At 39.2% G+C, this 22,738-nt stretch overlaps 1 protein-coding gene across 4 annotated transcripts in view; it reads left to right on the forward strand.

Moving 5' to 3' along the window:
- The first annotated feature begins 5,140 nt into the window (after positions 1–5,140).
- The window catches only part of IDE (insulin degrading enzyme), a 70,319-nt gene continuing 52,721 nt past the window's right edge, over positions 5,141–22,738 (forward strand). Inside the window, exons 1-7 of one of the 4 annotated variants that reach the window (XM_037399081.1) lie at positions 5,141–5,186; positions 14,333–14,517; positions 15,941–16,148; positions 16,890–17,059; positions 20,290–20,412; positions 21,614–21,726; positions 22,147–22,309. In XM_037399081.1, the coding sequence (XP_037254978.1) occupies positions 14,358–14,517; positions 15,941–16,148; positions 16,890–17,059; positions 20,290–20,412; positions 21,614–21,726; positions 22,147–22,309 (937 nt within the window). In that variant the 5' untranslated portion in view covers positions 5,141–5,186; positions 14,333–14,357. Of the gene's footprint in view, positions 5,187–5,343; positions 5,516–6,205; positions 6,296–14,332; positions 14,518–15,940; positions 16,149–16,889; positions 17,060–20,289; positions 20,413–21,613; positions 21,727–22,146; positions 22,310–22,738 lie in introns of those variants that run through there. The other 3 variants (XM_037399083.1, XM_037399080.1, XM_037399082.1) reach the window with 3 other exon arrangements.

The following is a 22,738-nucleotide window of genomic DNA, read 5'->3' on the forward strand; positions in this document are numbered from 1 at the left end:
TGTGCTAAAAGCAAAAATAATTCATGCAGACAACTGTGTAGGAGCTACTGCTAGACTGAGAAGTCAAATGCAGGTATACTGAATATATTGAATCTTCACCTTTTGTTTGATACTCCTTCGTGTGGATCATACAAAAGAAGGCAGCACTGGAACACAAGTAGTCTTTTCTTCCCATTTCTGCCTGTTTGTTCTTTGCTAGTATGAAAATGTAACTTGCATTAGTCAGAATTTTGCTCAAAATATAAACATGTCTCTCACAAACACAGAAGAGAAGAAGAGATCATTCAAACCTTCATTTAAACAACAGGAATCTATTTAATTATTGGGACCTGAATCTGGCCGATAGGTTTGCCATATATATCTTTGCCATAGCTGTGGTCAGTGGAAAACATGTCTTTCTGGTAATGAAGTTAGCTCAAAAAATACATACAGTTTAATAGCCACAGCTCTTGTTTTACAAGGTCAATTTATAGCATAGGTTGTACATTTTCTTAGACTAGATTAGAGCCTAAAGATACTAATATACTGTAAACACAAACTGAGTTAACAGGGAGCTAGCATTTTACAAGGAATAAAAATAAATATGAGAAAAAAGAAACAAGAATACTTAGGCTAGTCCCAGCAGTGGTTGGGAGAATGACCTTTAAGAAAGTATGTGCATCATCTGTGACAGATAAGGTGGTTTGGTTTTTTTTCTTCAGACAAAAACATAACAGAAAAATAAATTACATAATAATACACACAACTGCTAATGTAACAACTTCAGTAGAGATTACTAATCCTCACTCTCATTGATCAAAAAGGGTAATTTTTCACTAAAGCTTGCCAACGAACTCATTGTATTATAGTGATATTCACAGACAATGCATGTCTCAAAAAAACCAACAGTGTTTTCCTAGGATTTATATCAGATGACCTGGATAACTATCAGAATGGAGGCCTGAAATATAGTAAGATTGTTGACACTATACATGATTAGCTAAGAATTAAGAAAGGTTATAATAATGGAGAGATATAATTAATACTAATTATAAGTTTAGGTGAGACTTCTTCAAGGCTTAGTAACACTTGTTTTGATTAGCAACATGGTACACATTGTATGAGCTGTATTGAACACATGGAGAGTTTAACACTGTTTATGTGACATAGGAAAAAATTACTGATTAATTGCATATTCACATTAAAGGGGACATGACCTGCACATCAGATAACATGAAGCAATTTCTAGCCTTTGAACAGCTAGTCCAGTTGGCCTGTACTGTTCTAAGCTCTGTGTTGTCCACATACAGAAAGTTAAACAATAAGGATTTACACACATTGTACTGGTATATTCTCAGCTGAGCACAGGGTTCCTTTTCAGTCAAAGTAACAGGATAATTATTTCACTGTTAAAAATGAAAAATATAATGCAACAAAATAAAACTACCTTATTGTTAAAAATTAAGGACTCAATGCATATATAACATGACTAAAACCAGAATTGGTTTCAACTAACCAGGGAAAATAAGGAGAATAAAGGATCTCTTTTTTTTTTTCTGCACGTGTACCAGAACGCTGTCTAACACAGACACAGATGGTAGCACTTTTACATATTTTTATAGTTATAGTCACCATCATAATAAATTAACGCCACACGTAGGGTGGTATATGCATTTATGTAATTAGCTCAGAGGAAAGCTAGTAATTTTCCATATGCTTACCTATTTTCAGTTAAGGCATGCAGCTGGATGACATCATTTACATAAATAGGAAAGAAACAATGAATGGGAAAATTGGAAACATTGGAAACTTGACAAGGCCCACTGAAGTCAAAAGGAAATATCTCCTTGGTTTCTCATTACCTTTTGACTTTAATACTTCAAAATTTCATTCATTCAGTATTTTTACATGGAGAGCAGTCAACACACAATCTTTTTTCATACATACCTTGTTATGAAATCACCATTATTTATTTTGGAGTAGAAATGACAACCATAAGCTATGCTTCTTTCAGCCTGAGTCCAGTTTGCTACAAAACCCTTTTATATACAGTTACAATTTGATTTTAAACCAGAATTTTAGCTAGGTGGAAAAGTATGCTTCCACTAGAAGCACATCAAGACCATACTTAGAAGAGTTTTACACTTGATGCCTCTTAGTTTCAAGAGGAATATAAAATACTGGTTTTATTCAACATTATTTGTAACCTGCCTTTGTAACTTGTACTTTGAAGATAATTTGCCCTGCACTGCAGAGTTACGTCATATATCCTGAAGAGGGATCTCCATACTGCTAGGAATTTTTGATTAATTTCCACACTTACTCTAAATTATACTTGTTAATTTTTTAAAAATCTTTTTGATATTTTGGACAACACCTGCTTTTCCACTATGGTAGATGAAGGAGGCAGGACTGAAAGCACCAATCGTCTCTGAGCAATTAAAGTTCCACAGGGAAGAAATCTTAGCTGCTGGACTACACTGAGAAAGGAATTTTATTGGAAGTCCTCTTTACTTTTGCTGATGGTGTCATATTTAAAATATCTTTAAAACATGAAAAAAATATCCAAAATATTGAATGAGTGTAATTTTGGCTAATATAAACTGAAATAGAGAGGGGTTAGATTATAAGAACACAATCTGCTCTGAATAAACATCAGTGCCATTGAATAGTGCTAAATAAGCTTACAGTGGATAAAACAGGTGTAAAGTACAGTAGGTGTGACCTCTGCTGCAATAGTTGTTAGATGCATGAGGAATGATCTTTCATCACCACAGCTACAGAATCAGAAGCACTTGCTTCAGACACAATCATGAGCAGACCACCACTGTTTGCTTTCTCAGGATTGCCCTTGTATATATCCTAGACAAGATCTATATGGAAAGGCAGGATTTATCAGAGCAGCTAAATATACATCAGGCCAGCATTAGCTAAATATATACATTCAGCTACATTAGGCTAGCAAACTCTCAGGACCTGAAAAAAGAATAAACTGCCTGAAACACTGTATACTTTTATAGCTTCCACCCCTACATGGTAACAGATGCAACAGCCTACAGTTTGTGTTAATAAAGGCAGAAGCATTTCTGCTACACATCCAATTCAAGAGAGTAATTCACAACCTCTTAATCCCTCAATTGCTTCAGAAAGCCAGGAGACAGATCATGAAGAGGTACTTATCTGTGCTTTCTGCCAGACACAACAGTATTGCCCCTCTGACACACCAGCTAAATGGCAACAGGGCAGAAGTAAAATCTCACAGTTTATCCTGTCCTTTTTCTGGCTGGCCTGGTCTTCACTTTTATACACACTAGGAAATGGAGAAAAAACAGATTGCCTCAAACTAGAATCCCACGAGGACAAAGATACCCTTCATTTTCACAGGAGTTAACATATTGTGTTAAAATTAGGCTCCCACACAGTTCTAAATGCAACCGGTTAATCTAGGTGAAAGCTACCAACTGCCTTGCTCCAACCAGGATTAGTTAACTTGAGAGACAGTTCTGTTGTCTAAACTGAGGCCAGAAGTGTGGGTGTAGTTGTTTTCGACTGGGTAGCTTAGGTACTGGTAAGAGTGTCTCTATAGCAGCACAGACCTCAGGGAAAACCAGGAGCAGAATGTCTACCCAAATTTCCTGGCAGATTTTGTTGACCATGTGAAGTAGCATGCTGCTACTTCTAACAACTAATTTGACCAAAGCTGATTAGTCTAAAGCTATTTCTGATACATCTTCAGTCCCATCTTTGGGTGTAGAAATAACCTTGGCTAACTCATCAGGTCACATCTTTGTAACTTTTTATGACAGGAGAAGGGTTCTGTGAACTTCCAGCTGTGAGATACCACCCCTAAGAAAAGGCAAGCAGCGGGGAAGCTAAAATCAGGAAGTAAGTGTAGCACACAAAGTTGTGGGTTTTTTTGGTTTGTTTTTTGTTTATTTTAGCTTTGAAAAATAAGACATAGGAAAATAGATGTATCTGCAGAAAGCACATAACTAGAATTGAAAAAAGTGGGGTTCTTTGGGGTGGTTTTTTTTTTTTGGCCTAGAAAGGAATTAAAACAGCCAGCCACAACTGTGACTTTCCCACAGTGTAATCTACCAAGAAAAAAATATCTTCCCAGAAAACCAAATACATGGAGTTGTAATAGAAATTCAACCTTATGCATTATTTACATCTCGTAAACCTGTCACAGAAATCTGGAATAAGAAATGCTACATTGGTGTTAAGGAGTTTAAGAAGCAGGCATTCCTTCATTGCAGCGCTGGACACACGGGGGATCGCTCCACCTAACGTGCATACCGTATGTTTCATTCAAGCAAAATAACACAGCCCACACATATGTTTATCCATTACATTTCTCGGAAAAATAGGCGGTATTCTGTTAATTACATGTCGCGCATGCTCCTTACAGGTATTACAGTCTTCTGAGGGGGTCTCAAATAGCCGGCGCTATAGTTACAGCTGACCGAACACTGAACCTCAACTTACTTCTCTTATATGGAGAGTCCAAGTTTGTCTCATGAGTTACCTATACACGGCCTCCTCAGCTACCGTTGTCTCCTCAGCGATCCTAAGTTTTAGACGATTTTTTCCCTCTCGGCATAAAATTACACGAGCAGGGTTGTGTATTATCGGTCTCTCCACAGCGATTACGCTGAAACACACTAAACCAAGTGTTAAAGCTAAACCAAGCGACGTGGCGACAAACCCACTCTGCAGGGAGAGGCTCGTGCCCGAAGCGGCGGGGCCGCAGACCCCCGGGGCAGCCGAGCTCCGTGCGGCGGGAGCGGGGTGCTGGGGGTCTGACACCCGCGGCACCGGGAGATCCGAAATCCCCCCATTCAGGACGGCATCGCACCCGCTGCGCTTTCATCCGAGGCGTCTCGTTACCTTTTGTCTTGGCTTTCGCCGGCAGGGACGCGCAGCCCGGCCACCAGGAAGCGGGCGGGCCGCAGCACGGTCCCTTCCCAGCCCCGCGGCGGCGGTGGCGGGGCTGCCCCGGTGCCCTTCCCGCCGCGGCCCCGTCCGCCTACAGCCAGGCGCGGCTCCCCGGCCCCCCCCGCCGCGACCAGTGTCGCCCCGGCTCCCCGCCCAGCCACCCACCCACCCCCTCCGCCGCCTCCGCCTCCTCCCAGAGGCCCCCTGCCCCCCTCCCCAGCCGCAGCCCCGGCCCTCCCGGCAGCAGAGGCAGCCTTCCGCACCCCCAGGTACGGGCCGCGCTAGGCCCGGCGCGGCGGCGGCGGCCCCACCGGGCGAGGAGGGCGGACGGGACCCCGAGGGCGCCGGGGAGGGATTGGCCAGGAGGCGAGGGGAGGCGGGCGGAGAAGATGGCGCCGCCGCCGGCTGCGGCGCGGGGGAGCGGCGCGTGCTGAGGCGAGCGGCAGCGACGGGGAGAGGCCGGGTGCTGGCGGCGGGGCCGGGGTATGCGGCAGCGGCTGCTTCCTGCGCTGAGGCGGGCTCTGCTGGGCTTAGCGCGCCCCTGGGCCGCCCCGGCCGCCCGGTTTTTCCCTCAGTGCCGGCGGCGCAGCTTTCTCGGGTACGGTGCGTGTGCGGTGGGAGCCGGGGCGGGTGGGCCGGGGCAGGCCCCCGGGTCCCGGCACCGCGTGACGGGCCGTGAGGTCGGAGACCTGCCCCTGTTCCCCGCTGTGTTGTGTGGTGGCGGCGGCGCGGCCGGGGCGGGGGGCACCTTGTGCCGCCAGGGGGGCGCCCGCTCTGCCCCGAGTGCGACTTCGCCACTCCTGGGCCAGCGGGGAGCCAGCGGGCCGCGGGGCTGGCGGCGAATCCCTTTGTGGGGGAGCGGGGGGCGGCGGGCCCGCCGTGCTGGGGAGGCCTGAGCCCTGCCCAGCCCAGCCCGCTGCCGGCAGGGCCCGCCCCGGGGCGCCCGGCGGGGCCGACGGGTTCGTCTGCCTCCAGCTGCACCTCGGCTGACATATCGGGTTTGGGCATCAGCCGTGCGGCTGTGGCACGGCTTTAGCTACCCGGCGGGCTTGCTTTGGGGGTGTGTGTGTGTCCCCTTCAAAAAACCGCGGAATTTCCATGTTGTTTAACTTGCCGTGTCTTCCTAAGCCATAAATATTCTTTTAAAAAAAGTTTAAATTGTTTAAAAAGAAACTGCTGGCAGAGTTACCCCGGGTTGCTGGGAGCGGCCTGTTCCGCTGTGAGGAGCTGCCTGGCGCGGGCACCGCGGGTCGGGTTTGTCCGTGCGGCCGGCCCGGGCCGTCACCTCGCCGGGGGCGGGCTGGGCAGCGCGCGCGCCAGGGGCAGACCGAGCTGCGACAACAACTCGGCAGCGAAGTTTTTCCAGGAAGGGAGCTGGGTAAGGGAAAGAGACCAAGTCGTTTCCTTTCTTTCTTTAACACCGTATCTGTTACCTTCATAGCAAACCCTATATTTAACACTGCAAGAGTAAGGGATGTCAAAAGTAGCATCTTTTGGGGGAAGAAGTGAGCTATGATGACTCATGCTGTCAGTGCTCTTGAGTCAAAATTCGGATGCAGCATTATTGTTCATAGCTTCAGTATTGTAAAGGTAATCCACAGTGTATATTCGGAGCCAATGCTTTTCTCAGGCTGTAGTTCCTCCTGCTGGATTACTCGTCTTTAAGCATGTGAATATGTACAGTATTTGGGCTTCACTTTATATATGTGAGTAGCCCTGTTACGTTTTCATACTGCCTACAACCATTATTTAATAATCTGTTTTAATTTTAATTGTGGATTAGGATTTACAGAAATACTAATGAAATGAGAGCGTAGTGCTTTCGTGTGAGGACTTTTTTTTAAGATGGTGAACGTGAAAATTAAGAATCTTTGTTTGAATTACATGTTCCACATTTCTGAATCTGTTGATACTTTCACCTTCTTTTCAGCTGTAACTTTTTCCTGTCATATTGTTTTTAATCTTCATCTGCACGTCAAGTAGCAAGTTCATTTCTCAGTTGGAACTTCTTATCTCTTCCTTTTTATGCCATGTACAGCATTGAAATTATTTATTCTAGCTGGGGATTCCCTAGAAGGATTCATATTTACATGTTTGCATGCTTTTTTTTCTCCCTTTTTCCTTTCTGTCTTCAGTTGCTTGTAAGACTGTGGCTTAATCCCTTAGATGAAATGGTGTCTTTGGGAATTTGATCAAAGTGTTGAGGGTATAACTTACTTTGCACGTGAATAAAAAAGTAGTTCCCTACCCTGTTAGGTCCAGAAGAAGAAAGAGGGAAGGAACAAAATGTTCATTACCTCTAGTGTTTCACTGAACTGGAAGGTGTTGGGCTTCTAGCTAGGGGTCATTACAGGTTATTGTAGAAGTCATTTACTAAAAATACTGTCAGACCATTTGAAAGATCACAAGAAAAATGGTATCTTTGGGAATTTGATCAAAGTGTCAAGGGTATAACTTACTTTGCACATGAATACAAAAGTAGTTCCCTACCCTGTTAGGTCCAGAAGAAGAAAGAGGGAAGGAACAAAAAGTTCATTACCTCCAGTGTTTTACTGAACTAGGTGGTGTTGGGCTTCTAGCTAGGGGTCATTACAGGTTATTGTAGAAGTCATTTACTAAAAATACTGTCAGACCATTTTAAAGATCACATGTGTTGATATTTCTGATATATTAATTCTATTGTATTTGATGCTTTCATAATAATTTTGTTATATTGATCTTTTAACAAGTTCGGAATCAAGAAGTTTGGAATAAAAATATCTGTAGGGGAATCAATTTAATCAGTTTTGACGCTGATGATGTATTTGTATATGCATGGTCTGTCAGTGAGCATCTTTATGTTCTCAGCTTTTGTGATGTCCTTAAGTTGACAAAATACACTTATGAGATAGCACTGCATATATATAATAAGATTACTTGTGATGGAGCTTGTTTGAAAGTTGCTTTACTATAGCTTTCTATTTAGATCTGACCTTCTGCAACTTGTTTTTGGAATGAATCAGAGCTATAGCTTGCCTGAACGATTGAAAAAAATGCTGTAGAGTCGAGAGTTTGCTCACAACATTAACAGTAGAACTAGAATCGAATAGTCCAAAATCATAGAAACTAAAGCACAAAATAGGTAAACAGCCAGGAATTCCTTTGTTGAAACACACCACTGACTCTTGTAAACTGCTTGTTATTCTAAGTCTGTTGGTTATGTCGAAGCTCTTGTGTTAGATGAGCAACTGCTTTTAATGTGGGATTACAGCGCTTTTCATGATTCAGAATCCTAAAGTTCTTTCTGTTTTTGTTGCTAGATCAGATTTTCTTGCCAATTCTCTCATCTTCCCGTGTATTCCTTGTTGTTATGCAGTATAAGTAAAGTTTTAGTCTCATCTTGTTTTTTTAATTCAGACCTCACGAGTTTTTCTTTTTGAGGGTATGAGACAGATGGTAGCATAAAGTGTTAAGTGAGTTGGCTTTAGAAAGAGTCTCGGGCAATCTGATGTGCTGCTTGCAGATAAAATGTAGGAAACACACATTAAAATACAGTTAGAATAAAGCACAGAAGTCTCTCCTGTAGCATCCAGTTTTATGTTTCCTCGCACATGCAGGGCCGTGCAGTAGACACCCCTGCTGCATTGTGGTTGTGGACCAAGCCCTGTACCTGTAGGGTGGTGGAGGAAGAGTGTCAGGGAGGGAGGAAGAGAGAATGAGAACCACTGACTTGCAAATATTCATTGCATAAAGCAGTTAATTGAATTAATGACTACATTTCTGAAGAAAATGAGTAAAACACATTTTAAGCAGCTGGTCATGTGACACAGAAACTAGTTTTATCAGTCTTACTCTTAGCATGCATTTGAGAGACTGATGAAAATAACGATACAAGCCAAAATACTATGTCAGGTTTGTGAAACCGTTCTGAAGATCCTGTGGCATCATGTCCTCTAAAGATTAAAACCAGGTAATTTTACTTAAATTTAAGAAAGAACCAATCTTTCAGATAATGAAAGGCTTCAAAACCCTTTTGGAATTTGCCTAATTTTCAACAATCTGGTAAAAAAATTGAAGCAAAGAACTGCTAGAGAAAGATTAATTTAAATTGTTTTATATTTCTGGTGAACCTGGATAAAACTTGTTTAGCTTGGAGGGTGTGTTTTCATGGATTGTTTGGGGCAATTTTTGATGAGATAGGAAAAGTAAGCTGAAGAGATTTAGAAAATTTTAAAAACTTGTTATCCTTTATTTCTGAGTCTGAAATCAGACAGTATAAAATCTTGCCTATTTGTTCAACATTTTTACCTAGTGTTTTGGAAACTGTGGAATGGTCAAGTTAAGGAATGTAGTTTTAGGGCAGGAAATTAACTTTGTGGTGTCTTTATTGTATATCCATCCTGTTTGATCAACACAAGACTGTTGAAAACACACGATTTTACTGCTAAGGCCAGTTACTCAGCTCGGGCCTGATCTTACATGTGAAGCTGCCAGGGCTCTTGTTTTTGCCAAGTTCACATGTGGTATTATCTCATTAATGCTACTGGTAATTCCTGTCATGTTGGCAGTGAAACCTGTGGCAGACCAAGTTTTACTGCTGTGATCTAGAAGCTGGACCCATCTGGGAATGAGAGCAAAGCAGATATCTGCCCTGGCCATCATTAGGAGGGAATTTTCTGAGTCAGTTACAGACTTGGCAAAAAGCTGCAGACTGAGGCTCTGAAAATGCTTTAATTGTAGCGAGACTTCAGAATTTCTTCAAGATGAACTACATAACAAAACCGTATAAATATTGTCTTCAAATTTGCGTGATATGGTATGATTAGTTATTCTTAATAACTTGGTAGCATTGATTAAATCATTGTGGGTCTTTGTAGTTGGAGCTTTAGTGTATGAAGCAATATGCTAAATTCCTGATGAGTTTAAAAGTGATAGAACTTGTTAGCATTTTGAGCAGTTTATCTACTTATGCAGTCTATCTGCCTGTGTATGCAATCAGATTTATTTAGATCAGCATCAGGAATGTGTTGGAATCTTAGACATTCTCTAGCTTCGTGACAAGTAAATTCACAGACGATGTTGAAGAACATGAACTGTTTTGATCTCTAAATGTGTAAAAGAAGAATTGCTAGGTTTGTCTACTGATGAACCTGTAGCCTGAAAGAGTTGTGGATAGTCTCCTGAAGTATCCTTTAATGATAATGGTCTCCTGAGTTGATTTAATTTGATGTTGGTTTTGGGTTGTTGGGTTGTTTGGATTTTTTTATTATTACTTTTGAGTAATCTTTCTCTGCTCCATTTTTAAAATTACGTTCTTGGTAACAGAACTTAATAAAAACATTTGTCCGCTTTTAGGAAAAAAACTGTACAGTTTAGTCTAAAAAATAGTTTTTGATTATAGCATGCAGCTGAATCAAGAAGTTAAGGAAGTAGCTTGTTGGTTGACTTACTGGTAATGTCACTGTTACACGTAGAGGATGTCACGATACCATTGAGTTCTAGTGCTAGCGTGAGGAGAGGTAGGTGCAAGATATGAAGAGGAGGGGTGAAGACCAGTGGAAGAATGGAGATTGATTTTATTGTTGCAAAGCCATGAGCTTGGAGCTGAAGAAGTTCATGGACTCCTCCCGAGTACTCAATTCAGTGTTGTCATCCCTGTGAGAGAGGTGAGAAAACTCTGGCTGGTAGTTCTGCGGCACCGGGCCGCCTGCCGAAGCACACAGCACTTTTTTCATGCCAGGCATTGGCAGCTGAAGAAATCTTCATAAAAGTTACGAGGAACTGTAAAACAAAATGGATTAGTAAATAATACAGAGAACACATTATCAATTATAGCTCCCTTGCACAGGACAGAGCAGGGAGAGGTTTTGGCTTAACAGAGGTTTCACTTCACTCTGGTAAATGGTGGGCAATTAAGTTTGGAGTTAAAAAACCCAAATCGAATCAAAAAACAACTAAAAAGAAATGGATATAAATAAAATTCAGAACTTGGAACAGGTGCAAAATTTGAGATTGAACATGACTGTGGTCTTTGTATAGTTTCAAAGACACAGTTAAAACTTGAGTAACATGGTCAGCATAACATCAAGTGTATTCAAAAGACAGATGAAATGTGAGTTGAAAATGAGGAGCAATTCAGATCCTAGTATATACAGGTGTAAACTTAAAGTGAGTATGTTGCAACACCCACAGGTGTGTCCACAGAAGTAATTTGGGTTCAGTTGCATAAAAGCTTCAAGCAAACCCCAAATTTTAAGGCAACTGATACAAATTGAAAGCAAGCATCAAAATCTGCTGAGCTGGTAACTGTTTGTTGCCATTCATCTGGTTACTTTAAGCTGATTAGTGTTTATAGCCATTCATCTGGCTCAGACCTGTGTACCAGCATTTGACTTAAATACATGCAGCCTGTAATGGCAAAAAAATCTTGACAAGCACTTTGGAGTTTGTGCTTTGGGGGTCATATTTTTATTAGCTAGTTACATTCTCGCATTAAAGCAACCCTCAGGAGTTTCTGTTAATTGGTTTTCAAATATGCTCCTTTAATTGTTCAAACATTGAACTTAGATTTGACTACAGTGGCTAATTTTTAATTAAATAAGTTTACTAAAATAACTTCAAAAGATTAAAATAGGCAGAATCATATGTAACTTAATCCCACTCTGTAGTACTCTGTTTGCAGGTGGAGCCTGGCATCCCCAGAGAGCCGCACTGGTTCCAAGGGGCTGCCTGCCTGGAAATCATTACAAAAACGGGGCCTCAAAGAATATAATATAATTCTAGTTCAAAGTGCTATAGTTTTAAAATTCAGCATCTGGTTTAGCTGATACTTTTCTTGTACAAGTGAAGTAATTTCGGTGAGGAGGAAGAATGTTTAATATTTCCTAGTCATTGAATAGGGACGCTGCTCTCAGTTCAGCTCTGTATTCTTGCCACCTGTAATTTTTGAGCCAGTGGAAGAATTCCAGGTGCCACAGTAATATATTGTATTTGTTCCTGCTGTCTTTGCTTTATTGGGTCTTTCTCTGTTGCTTCTGTTTTGTGAAAGTAGTATGACAATTTTCTTTTAATGATATTTTTGTTAGGCTATTAGCTCTGCAATAAACACAACATCTAGTTTGTGGATGAATTTCTTTGCTACTCGCCATCGGTATCCAGTGCTCACTGTAATGACAGCATAGCAAGTAGATACAGCACATGTACTTCAGGGCAGCATCTGAACATGACTTTAGGAATTAAGCTGCTTCTCAAAAAAACTACAGGAAGTATAGATTTCTTTATGTTTCTATTACTTTTTTTCCTATGGTCAAAAGCAATTCATTGGTAAAAAGTGGTTTGTAGTGTTTTAGGAATCTTGGATGAAAGAATGGAACATGGTATTATTATAAAGCACTTGTACTTTGAGAACTTAAAAGTTGCGCAGAAAAGCAGTCACACAAGGGAATGTTTAATATTATGTCTTGCAGTTTACTTCTTAAGAAAAAGTCATTCTATCAATAGTCTAGCTTAAGTGAAATTTTCTTTTCTAGCTATTGTAGTAATATAGCACCACTTAAGCAGGAAGGTATTGGTCTTGTTCCTTGACATACTGCCTCCCAGAAGTATTGAATAGTTGATCTACTCTTGATTTTATAGGAGTTGTCTGGTACTACAATGTAGTTTGTAGGGAAATAATTGTGGGTTAATCATGCAAGCCCATTTGAAGTTGACGGGAATGTTGTATTTGCAGTGCCCATTGAAGTAACAGTGAAGATGGAGATACAAGTTTAAGTCCTTGGTTTGAAGGCTTAATGACTGATTTTGACCTTTTGAAAATTGTAGGTTTCTCCTGTACTGAAATTTGACTACCAAGCTGGAGGTAGCCTATGGAGGAGGCAGAAGTAGGGAATGATAATAAAATGAGGTGGAGGTGTACGACTTCACAAGACATCAATTGAAATCTCATAAGATTTCACAGAAGCTGCGCAATTTGATGAATCACATTGGAAAGATGAGTCATCTAACAACAGTAAAGTTCTGTGACTTAATGATGTGGTGTAGGAATAACAAGGAGATATCAGATGACAAGGAAATTGTATAACATTTAAAAAAAACAACTTGAGAAGTTTATAGGATATATGCATCTTATGATAAGCAACTAGTATCTTAATGAGATAGAATATTTTAGCTGAAAGTGACAGATATTCCTTAGCAGCGGTGAAATCAGGAGCGTCAGAGACCTCTTTGCTTTCCTACATACTTATATTTGTCAATCCAATAGAATTGTATGCAAGTGAAATTCAGTTAAGAACAGTTTAGTTAATGATTTTCATCTGTGAAAAGTAGTACCTATTCTCACTTCATAAATTTTATACAGTATCTTAAGTTCAGTAACGACTAACGAGGCTCGTGCAGTAAGTTACTTGGCAGTATGTCAAGCAACGTTTCACCACAGGAAGGCTGAGTTTCGTTGGTACTGTGTATTTCTAACAGGCCCCATTCTAGAACCCTTCCTGTGAAACAGGGTTGGAATTCAGTGGCTGTTCCATGCAGGAATACACCACGTGTTTGGCTCAGAACATAGCGCTCTGACCTCCTGTTTCTGGGATTTGCTTTTTTTTTTTGTGTGTGTGGTGGTGGTTGGTTGGTTGGTTGGGTTTTTTGTGTTGGTGTTTTTTGTTTGTTTTTTAACATGCAGCCGAGTGGTTCCACTCTGCCTTCCCAAATATCCAAGTCTGAATGTCTCACCTTTTCACTTTGGATTTAAAAAACCTGAGTAACCAGAGTTTGTAATTTCAGAATCATACTTAGTTTCTTAGCATATCAAAATCGTGCCATTAAAGAAACATGTATCACAGCATGTCTGTTAAACTAGTAGAAGTTTAAATATGTGAGACAGTCTGTTCCTGTTTGTCATGGCAAAAAAACACATGCAGTGTGTTTTTAGGGTAATACTGTAAATGGTGTCACCCTTTCTTGCTTGAGTATACAAATCTAGTGGTTTATTAGTAAAATTTTGTTTATGACAGTCACAGAGTTACAACGTTCATAATATAACCACCAGTTCAGACACATGCAGTACTTCCATGATGCCTGAAAGTATACTTGAGGTAGCAGTATGTGCATCATTTCATTTAATTTTTCTCATAATTGTATAAGGGGATGGTGTTTCATTAGTAGAGTTACTTTTTAATTACCGTCAGTATGAAACTTAAAACATCCAGTTACGTGATCTATAATTCCATAATGTTGCTTAGTCTTTGTTTTTTGTTGTTGTGCTTGTTTTAACAGCAATTTCTTTCAGGATCTGAACTATGCTTTTAGGCCATTTCTGTGAGTTTTGCGCAGAACTGAATTTCTTGCTATCAGTTTTGCTCAGTATTTTCTAACATAATATTAAAATATTAGCAGGGTTTAAGTAAAAATAGTAAGTGACATTTCTTCTGTTTTCATCAAGGTTTCAGAAAGAGACAAACAACAAAATGAATAATCCAGCTATTAAGAGAATAACAAATGAAATTATCAAATCGCCTGAGGATAAACGAGAGTATCGTGGACTGGAATTGGCAAATGGCATTAAAGCTCTTCTCATTAGTGACCCCACCACAGATAAGTCTTCAGCAGCACTAGATGTGCACATAGGTATTTAATGCATGTTGTGTTCATTATGTCATTAATAAAATGCTTTAAGTTTTGGTATCTTAATTGCAGCTAAACTGACAGGAGTGGTATCCAGTTGTCAGCCTGGCCTTTTGTTGTAATTTAGAGTTTATTAAATTCTTTGACACATCAAACTGAAAATTAATAGAGCTAATTAAATGCTCTTATTGTACTCTGTGTTTACTCAAGTGTAGCTCAGTCAGTAGAAAGTCTTCTTTTAACCATTAAGTTTCATGTTATGAAAGATCTTTTGTAAGCATGAAAGGGGCGGGTGTGAGTGCAATTATTTCAGACAGCTCCATCTGTCATGTCAAACTTTTTTTTTTTTTTTTTTTTTTTTGTGATCCCCATGTTAAGTTGTTGATGTGTAGAGGTGAGAAAATGCTGTAGTGCTGGAGGAGTTGGAGAGGCACTCTTAACTCTAATAATGCTTAAATGTGCAAACAGAAATACTGGAAATGGAAGGGGCAGGCAGGCAGTTACTTTGACTCTTTGGAATAATAGAAGTCTTTTCTTGTATCTGAGGTATTTCTCAAGCTTGTGTAGTTTCTTGGTTGCTTCAAAAGTATGATGCACACACACATTACCTAAGCATCCTTACTCATTACCTAAGCATCCAGCTCTTGCTGCTGTTGATGTTAGGGCAGAAGTAGTAGAGTAACTTAAATTTCTGGCCTTTTTGATTATGGAGATGGCTGTCACAAATCATCTAGTTCAGAGGATCTCAAATGTGGTTGTATTAGGTACTTTGACAGTAATAGCCAACTGCAGTATCCAGTTCCTGTACATGTACGGGAGGAGATGTATCCATTGACTTAATCTCTACTCTCCCATTGCACATGGTTGCACACTCCAAAGCAGGACTCTCAAGACTCAGACTTCAGCATTTATGGCTTCCCTTTTTGCACATCATTGCTGTCTTTTAATCTGTCTGCCTTCACACCTACTAACTGGTCACCAATAGCTGCCTGTGTTCAGGTAATTAGAGGTTATCACTTGTCCTGTAAACCACAGGATAAATACATCCTTAATTGTGGTTGGCAATTGCTGCCTTTTAACACAGTGCAGTTAATAAAGTCAAGGTATACAAGTCAGAACGTTGTGATCTGCCAGGTCTTTACAGATTATGAGTCACAGGCTTCAATTGAAAAAATATCTATCTAAGGCAATGCAGGCTGATCTGGAGAGGCAATTTGAGGCACTAATTGGTTCAGTTACTAATTCTAATTCTTTTATTTTTTTTAAGATTAGGTTTAGTTGACTGTAACTGCACAAGTGTCATTTTACATCGACAGAATTGATGTAATTGCCTGAGGCAACATACTGTAACATAAAGCACTTTAAAAGACTTAACATTTTAGTATTACTTTTTATGAATGGTTACATGAAATTTTTCCTCCTGCAGGATCTTTGTCTGATCCCCCCAACATTGCTGGGCTTAGTCATTTTTGTGAGCATATGCTGTTCTTGGGCACCAAGAAATACCCAAAAGAGAATGAGTATAGTCAATTTCTTAGTGAGCATGCTGGGAGCTCAAATGCCTTCACAAGTGGAGAACATACCAACTATTACTTCGATGTGTCACATGAACATCTAGAAGGTGCACTGGACAGGTGAGCATGGGGTGGTGGTGGCTTATATTTAATTTTTTTTTATATAGGTGCTGTTTGAAATTGTGTAAAAGTTTTTTGGTGGTTTTATCAGTTTTTTTCAGCTAGCAGAGTCCTCCACTGAGGCAGAATTTTTGAAGTTCAAAGGTTGTGTTTACACTGAGTATTTTTGGAAATGTGGGGCACAGGGCACAGAATATGATCATGAACTTGTGTTGTGCAAATACTCTGTATAATCAAATACGATGCTTCCCGTAGGATCCTTGTTTCATTGATAGCAAAAAAGGGATAAGTCTAGAAAGATATTAGTAATATATTAGTAAAAGGAACTCATGGAAATCTCTGACTTTTGTGGGAGGGGCCAGCAATTAAAAGGTGTGTAGTCAGTGGGTGTATTTGCCCTTTGTATTTTCCCTGAATGTCTGACAAGACTGATTTCCAAGATTAAGAACCTCTTGCAGCTAAACTTGAGAACAGTAGAAATTATCAGTGTTATGAATTATGATCCAAGGTCCTTGATCCTTGTAGTACCTCATATGATGAATATGTTGTTGTCTGCATTTATGGATAAAGAAATTGAGAAGTAAAAGATAGTGAATCAGTGTCAAAACTGTTAGAGAATTTATAAGTTCTGTGTAAAAAATATTATATATTCAGCTGTTTTCAGGAGGTACCAAGCTTCTTACTTCTCTGTTACCATTTATATACCGTATTCTTGACTTGATTTAATTTTTTTCTGTTTAGATTTGCCCAGTTTTTCCTGTGCCCGTTGTTTGATGAAAGCTGCAAAGACAGGGAAGTGAATGCTGTTGATTCTGAGCATGAGAAGAATCTGATGAATGATGCCTGGAGGTTGTTTCAATTGGAGAAGGCTACTGGAAACCCCAACCATCCCTTCAGTAAATTTGGAACAGGTTTGTTAGAATATAATTATCCATTGGAGTTCTGTGTAACATACATAGTATTATTGTTTATATAAAATTGTTAAAGACGGACTGAAAAAACTCCCTTTTTTTCATCTCCATATATGTCTATTATGGTGTTTTATCACATTCTCCACATGGTAAGAACAAACAGAGCGAGACAAAAACATAGGAAATAGAGTGATCCAAGACCTGCAGTACAGTGATGAAGCATCCTTTATGATTCTGATAATTACTGCAGTGAATACTGTTTTCTAATTACTGGATTTGTTATAATTTGGTACTGTTAAGTCTTTGTGCATAGCAGAGTGAATGAACTGTGTTTAAATTGTTAGCCACATGCTCCTTCTGCTAACTAGTATTGCATTAGAGCTAGATGACAGGGACTAGGTTGAATCAGAAAGAACAGCAAAGTAATGTGAAAACTACTGACTAAGAATATAAAACCAAAGTCTTAAGCATAGACTACAACGGTAGTAGATGGACAGATAAAGTGGTCTTGGACAAATCCCAATCTTATGTCTGTAGGTATTTTTACAGGCTTTATTACTCACGCGATGCTTGGTAACAATTTAAAACAAACACCCCAAAACCTCAATTTAAAAAGCATTAAAGATACCATAGTTATGGTCAAAACCACAGTTATGGTCAAAACCACATGTTTGATGCTTTGGCAGAAGTTTAAATGTGCTTTTTTTCATAGAAGTTACTTTATACATGAATTTATTTTGAAACTATCAAAGTAAAAGGGCTATTAATTCATGAACTGCACTGTTTAATCCTTGAGCATGAAGGTGTTTTGTGGCTGGGTAAGTTTGCTGGATGAATAGTTGATGCAAATACTGGGTACAGTAGGATGATGGGAGGGCAGATAATGGGCTTTGGGGATGTGTTTCTTCCTGTGTCTCAAAAAAGAGAATATTTTTGCACCTGTTGATGGAGGGTGTTGTTGAGGGGCTGGTAGCCAACTGCTACAAGAGTATGTGTTGCTCTGTTCATCAATAAAGAGAGGCTGCCTGAAACAGAGAAGCAGTAACTGCATTCCTCAGACAGATAAATATGAAAATAAATTGTGCATATTTACAGGCAGGCAAGCATCCAAAGTACATTCTGTAATCTCTGCTACTGAAGAGCTTACTTTTTACATAGCACTCAGAAAACTTAAGTGGAAGTTTCAGAAATAGTTGTCTACAATTTAAGAAGGTTTTATACCTGACACAAGTGAAGTGGTTTCATGGAGAGAATACCTGAAATGTGCTCAAATTCAGTAGCAGTAGTCATACTCACCTCTTAGAGTAGGCTCTGATTCTGAAATTAAATTATAGCACATAGCCTTCCTGTAGATCTGACTTTGCAGAATTAGAGCCCAACTTTGATGGTTTAAATTTACCCAAAGAGATGACAACTGTGATGTGGTTTTCATGACAGTTGCAGTTGGCATCCTTCTTATTGTTTCCTTTTGACCAGCTGAGATGATTTTAGTCTAGCAGAATACAGGAATCCATTTGATGCTTCAGGTCCACTCATTGCCGTGCAGCCTGTTTTGCCAGCAAACCTTCCGTTACTTGTCTGTCCAGAGACAAATGCACCTTAATCTTGCAGTTTTCTTGTTAGGATGTGTATTTTGTCGCAGGTATCTTTCACCCATCTACCTGAACTAATGCCTATGATTGCAATGATTGCAATTCTTCTCCATCAGTGCCCTCAACAGTGTCAAGTCCTTTCCCAGACATTTTTGCACTCTCTAGTGTCCATTTTCCTACATCTGCAAGGTGTCTCCTGACTCTTGCCCCTTAATGAATGCCAGTACTGTAACAGCATAGTTACTGAGCTAAAGCATTGTCTTTATTTTATGTTAACCTATGTGTTGATTCTGTGGGAGTAAACACTGTAGGGTATCTAAAACTTCTGCATTTCATTGGTCTATGGATGGTGAGGAATATACACAAAATATTTTAAACATAATACCCTAATTATTCTTTTTAGGTGTCATTAAGAATCCTTGCTTTTACTAACATGCACATTTTGAAAGTTAAAGCAGTATATTTCTTCAGGTGGCCTCTCTATGATGATTTGTTAATTGTTGCAGTTGTAATTGGATTTGTGTCTAACCACTGAACATTTAGACAATATACTTGTGTTATATTATTTATGTAGCTAATTTTGCTTCATTGATTTGTATTAACTTATATCTGTGATTGTAGGGTTTGTGCACTGGACATATATGCATAGCAGGCATGCTCTCCCAGTCTCTTCTCTCTTTCTTGCTGTTTTTCCTGTAAGCACACAAGTTAATATTTCTGTTATGTTTTCCTTGCCTTATTCTTCCTCCTCACGCCTTGCTTTCGTCTGTACCTGGTCTAGTTGTCACTTAAGGGAGTTACTGATCTTAGAGTTAACAGATGGAGTATTAGTGTGCCATTCTGGTTGGTAGATTCTGTTGACTATTTTGTGTGTCTGTGTAGTAATGGGAAGTGGAGCTGATTGAAATCCAGTGTGCTCTTTGTAGACTAATTTTTCCGTTGTTTCATGTTCTTACGTTCACTAAACATGAGTTCTGCTTTGACTATAAATGTGGAGTATGTCTGTAGAGTAAATGATTGACAGCTTGATGCAAAGATTGCACTAATTAATAGGAGGATAACTTAACAGATAAAGTTTGGTATTTTCTGCTTATGCGCTTATTCAGGGAGAGTTGTACTTGTCTTCCTCTATAGGAACTTGTCTGCTGCTTGGCTGTTTGTGAAGCAGAAGCTGAACAGTTGCAGTTTACAAATTGTGTTTGTAAATTAGTAATTGTTTATTTCATTTCATATACTAGGCTATAATTTGTGGCCACAAATAATTGCACATGGTGATTCCTGTGACAAGAGTCATAGGAGTTTATATGGGAGTAAAACCTACTCCAAATGTGCCAAAGAAAAAAACTCTTCTTCTTCTGAATTAGAGCCTGGGCTTACTTGCATTGCTTTGAAATAACCCATTCAAATTTAAAAAAATAATTTGGAAAAGTAAAACATCCTTGGTTCTTCAGGAATGTGCAGATTGAGGGTGGAAGTATTTGTTGTCTCTGATAAGTTGAGACAGTATTGATTCAGTTTACTTACTGTGCATAGTAATTATTTTAAAAATTACTATCCATCTGGAGAAAAGCAGATTTATTAATATTTTTCTTTTTAATTTGTAAATTCATAAACAAGTATTTTTAACTTATGTTACAGGGAACAAATTCACCCTGGAAACTAGGCCAACCAAAGAAGGAATAGATGTAAGACAAGAGCTATTGAAGTTCCATTCTACTTACTATTCATCAAATTTAATGGCTATTTGTGTCTTAGGAAGAGGTGAGTTTTGTTCTGTTGGTTGAGTAAGACTTTACATGTATTTATGTTTGAAGAAAATGAAGTGTATGCAAGTGTCTGAAAGTCTACGGAAGGGAGAAGAGTAAAACTTGTACAGAGTGACCAAACAATTTCATGTTTAGTGAAGTCTCCAAAGCAGATAAATGTGTATTTTGCTGATGTGGATGAAAAATATGGCTCTTTAATAGAAATACATGTAGTTCACAAAATGTTATTATACAGTGCCCCATCTTGGTTTGCATTGGTTGTTTTTCCTGCACAGTTCTCTGTGTAGTGTAGGAGCATGCATATGTTGGCCAGGAAAGATTCTGCTTTTTACATTTAACTGGGATTGTTCTGACTAACAAGGTGACCACTCTTTGAAATCTTTCCAGGATTAAGATTGTACTTTGAGACATCCAAGAAATGCCCAGTTTTTTCTTCAATGCCCACCCTTAAAAGGTGTGTGCTAAAAAACGTGATGAACCTTTCTTAACTTATTCTCGCTTTCAGAAGTGTTTCAGAATGCCTTTCTTTAAGCAGGTAGCTAATTTGAAGGCTGTATTTCAACAGAAATGGCATTAGGTCAGTTTAGGTGAATTCATGCACAACATTAAATTCTTTTCACAAATGGTCTTCCGCTCGTTTTTGGAGAGTACTGGAGTCATGAACTGGAATGATTGTAAAAGTGGAAGTACTTAAACAGGTTACAGATGTGTGTGAAATTTTGGGGCACTGAGGATAAATCACCCTGGCTCACACTGTACATGAAGTACTGGAGGTGAGCTGAGGCTGAAGAAAATCCAGGTTTTGGCAAAGTTGCTTTCACTCTGGAAAATTTGCAGGTGTAATTCCATATCCCTTAAGCTTTTTATGGAATGTTTATTTTTGTAAATGTTCAATATCTAATGTTTCTTTTCTTTAGGTCCAGCTTAGATTAACGAGTAAAATTTAAAGATGTTTTTCCCGGTTACAAGATTTATTTTAATCATGGTTGAAGCGTTCCTTTAATAAGCATAGTGCTTATAGCACATTATAGTTCAAAACTTAAGTAATAATAAAGTTTTCCTTTCTGAAATTAATAATCATCATACCATTAACACTACTTTTCTGTGTAATTCAAATTACACAGAATACACCAAATCCAAATTCACCAGAATCTTCAGAAAATGATCATGCTTCTTCTAATGTTTTTGTATTCTAGAATCCTTGGATGAACTGACTTGCTTAGTGGTAAAGTTATTTTCAGAAGTAGAGAATAAAAATGTCCCTATACCAGAGTTTCCTGAGCATCCCTTCCAGGAAGAACACCTTCGGGTATGTAGAGATACATCTTCCATCAGAGTGTCTCTCTTAAATGGTATTTTTTATGTTTCAGTAATACATTGTGCACTTCACTACTTTTGTATCGGTGTCCCTGTTAAGTTCCATATTTCTTTCTTAATTTTCTACTCACCTTTCCGTGCTTAGTATAGTTTTATATAGTTCATAGTAAAGGCTGTACCTTTGGTTGCAGCTGTAAGCAACTGAGAGATAATTAATCCTCTTTTTGTTTGCATCATGAATGGCTAAAGTACATACAATGCCCTAAGTACATACCTTTTACTTTCAAGATTTTGTTGATATGTTTGTAATCAAACGTGTGTGTCTGAAGGGAACATAGTATGTGCTCCTGAGATGAATAAAATAATGAGTTACCTTTTGTTTATGGATCTCCTTGTTTATTTTCCTCCTCAGCAACTTTACAAAGTGGTACCCATTAAGGACATTAGAAATCTTTATGTCACATTTCCTATACCAGACCTTCAGAAGTACTATAAGTCAAACCCTGGCCATTATCTTGGTCATCTGATTGGGCATGAAGGCCCAGGGAGTCTTTTATCAGAGCTTAAAGCCAAAGGTAAGTCCTTTGAAGGTAAAGAATTAAAAAGTCGTTTATTACACAACTTTTTAAAGCTTAGCTACATTTCACTTAAAATTGACCTCTTTCTGCCCCTAACTGTTTGAGTAACTCGAGTTGTAAGTCATTTTGCACATAAAATTGTGTCTGTGGTGGGTAAAAGTAATAAACAACAGTCATGCTGACTGCTGAAGCTGTTATTTCCTGCGCTCCCCTTTATCTACTCATGTTTAGAGAAGTACACGAACTTTGCCATAATGAACTTATTTCTATTCTGCCATGGGCTCAGAGACTGCTGTCAGGTGCCTTAATGTCTGGAAGACTGCAGGAGTGTATCTTTCACTATTTTGCTTTACACTACTGTCTTCCAAGCAGAAATAAATTGCCCAGTAATCAAATAGTCTTGAGTTTGTCATATCACTTTGAGCA

Source organism: Falco rusticolus, chromosome 9 (assembly GCF_015220075.1).
Source record: "Falco rusticolus isolate bFalRus1 chromosome 9, bFalRus1.pri, whole genome shotgun sequence".
In the NCBI taxonomy this organism is placed as follows: domain Eukaryota; kingdom Metazoa; phylum Chordata; class Aves; order Falconiformes; family Falconidae; genus Falco; species Falco rusticolus.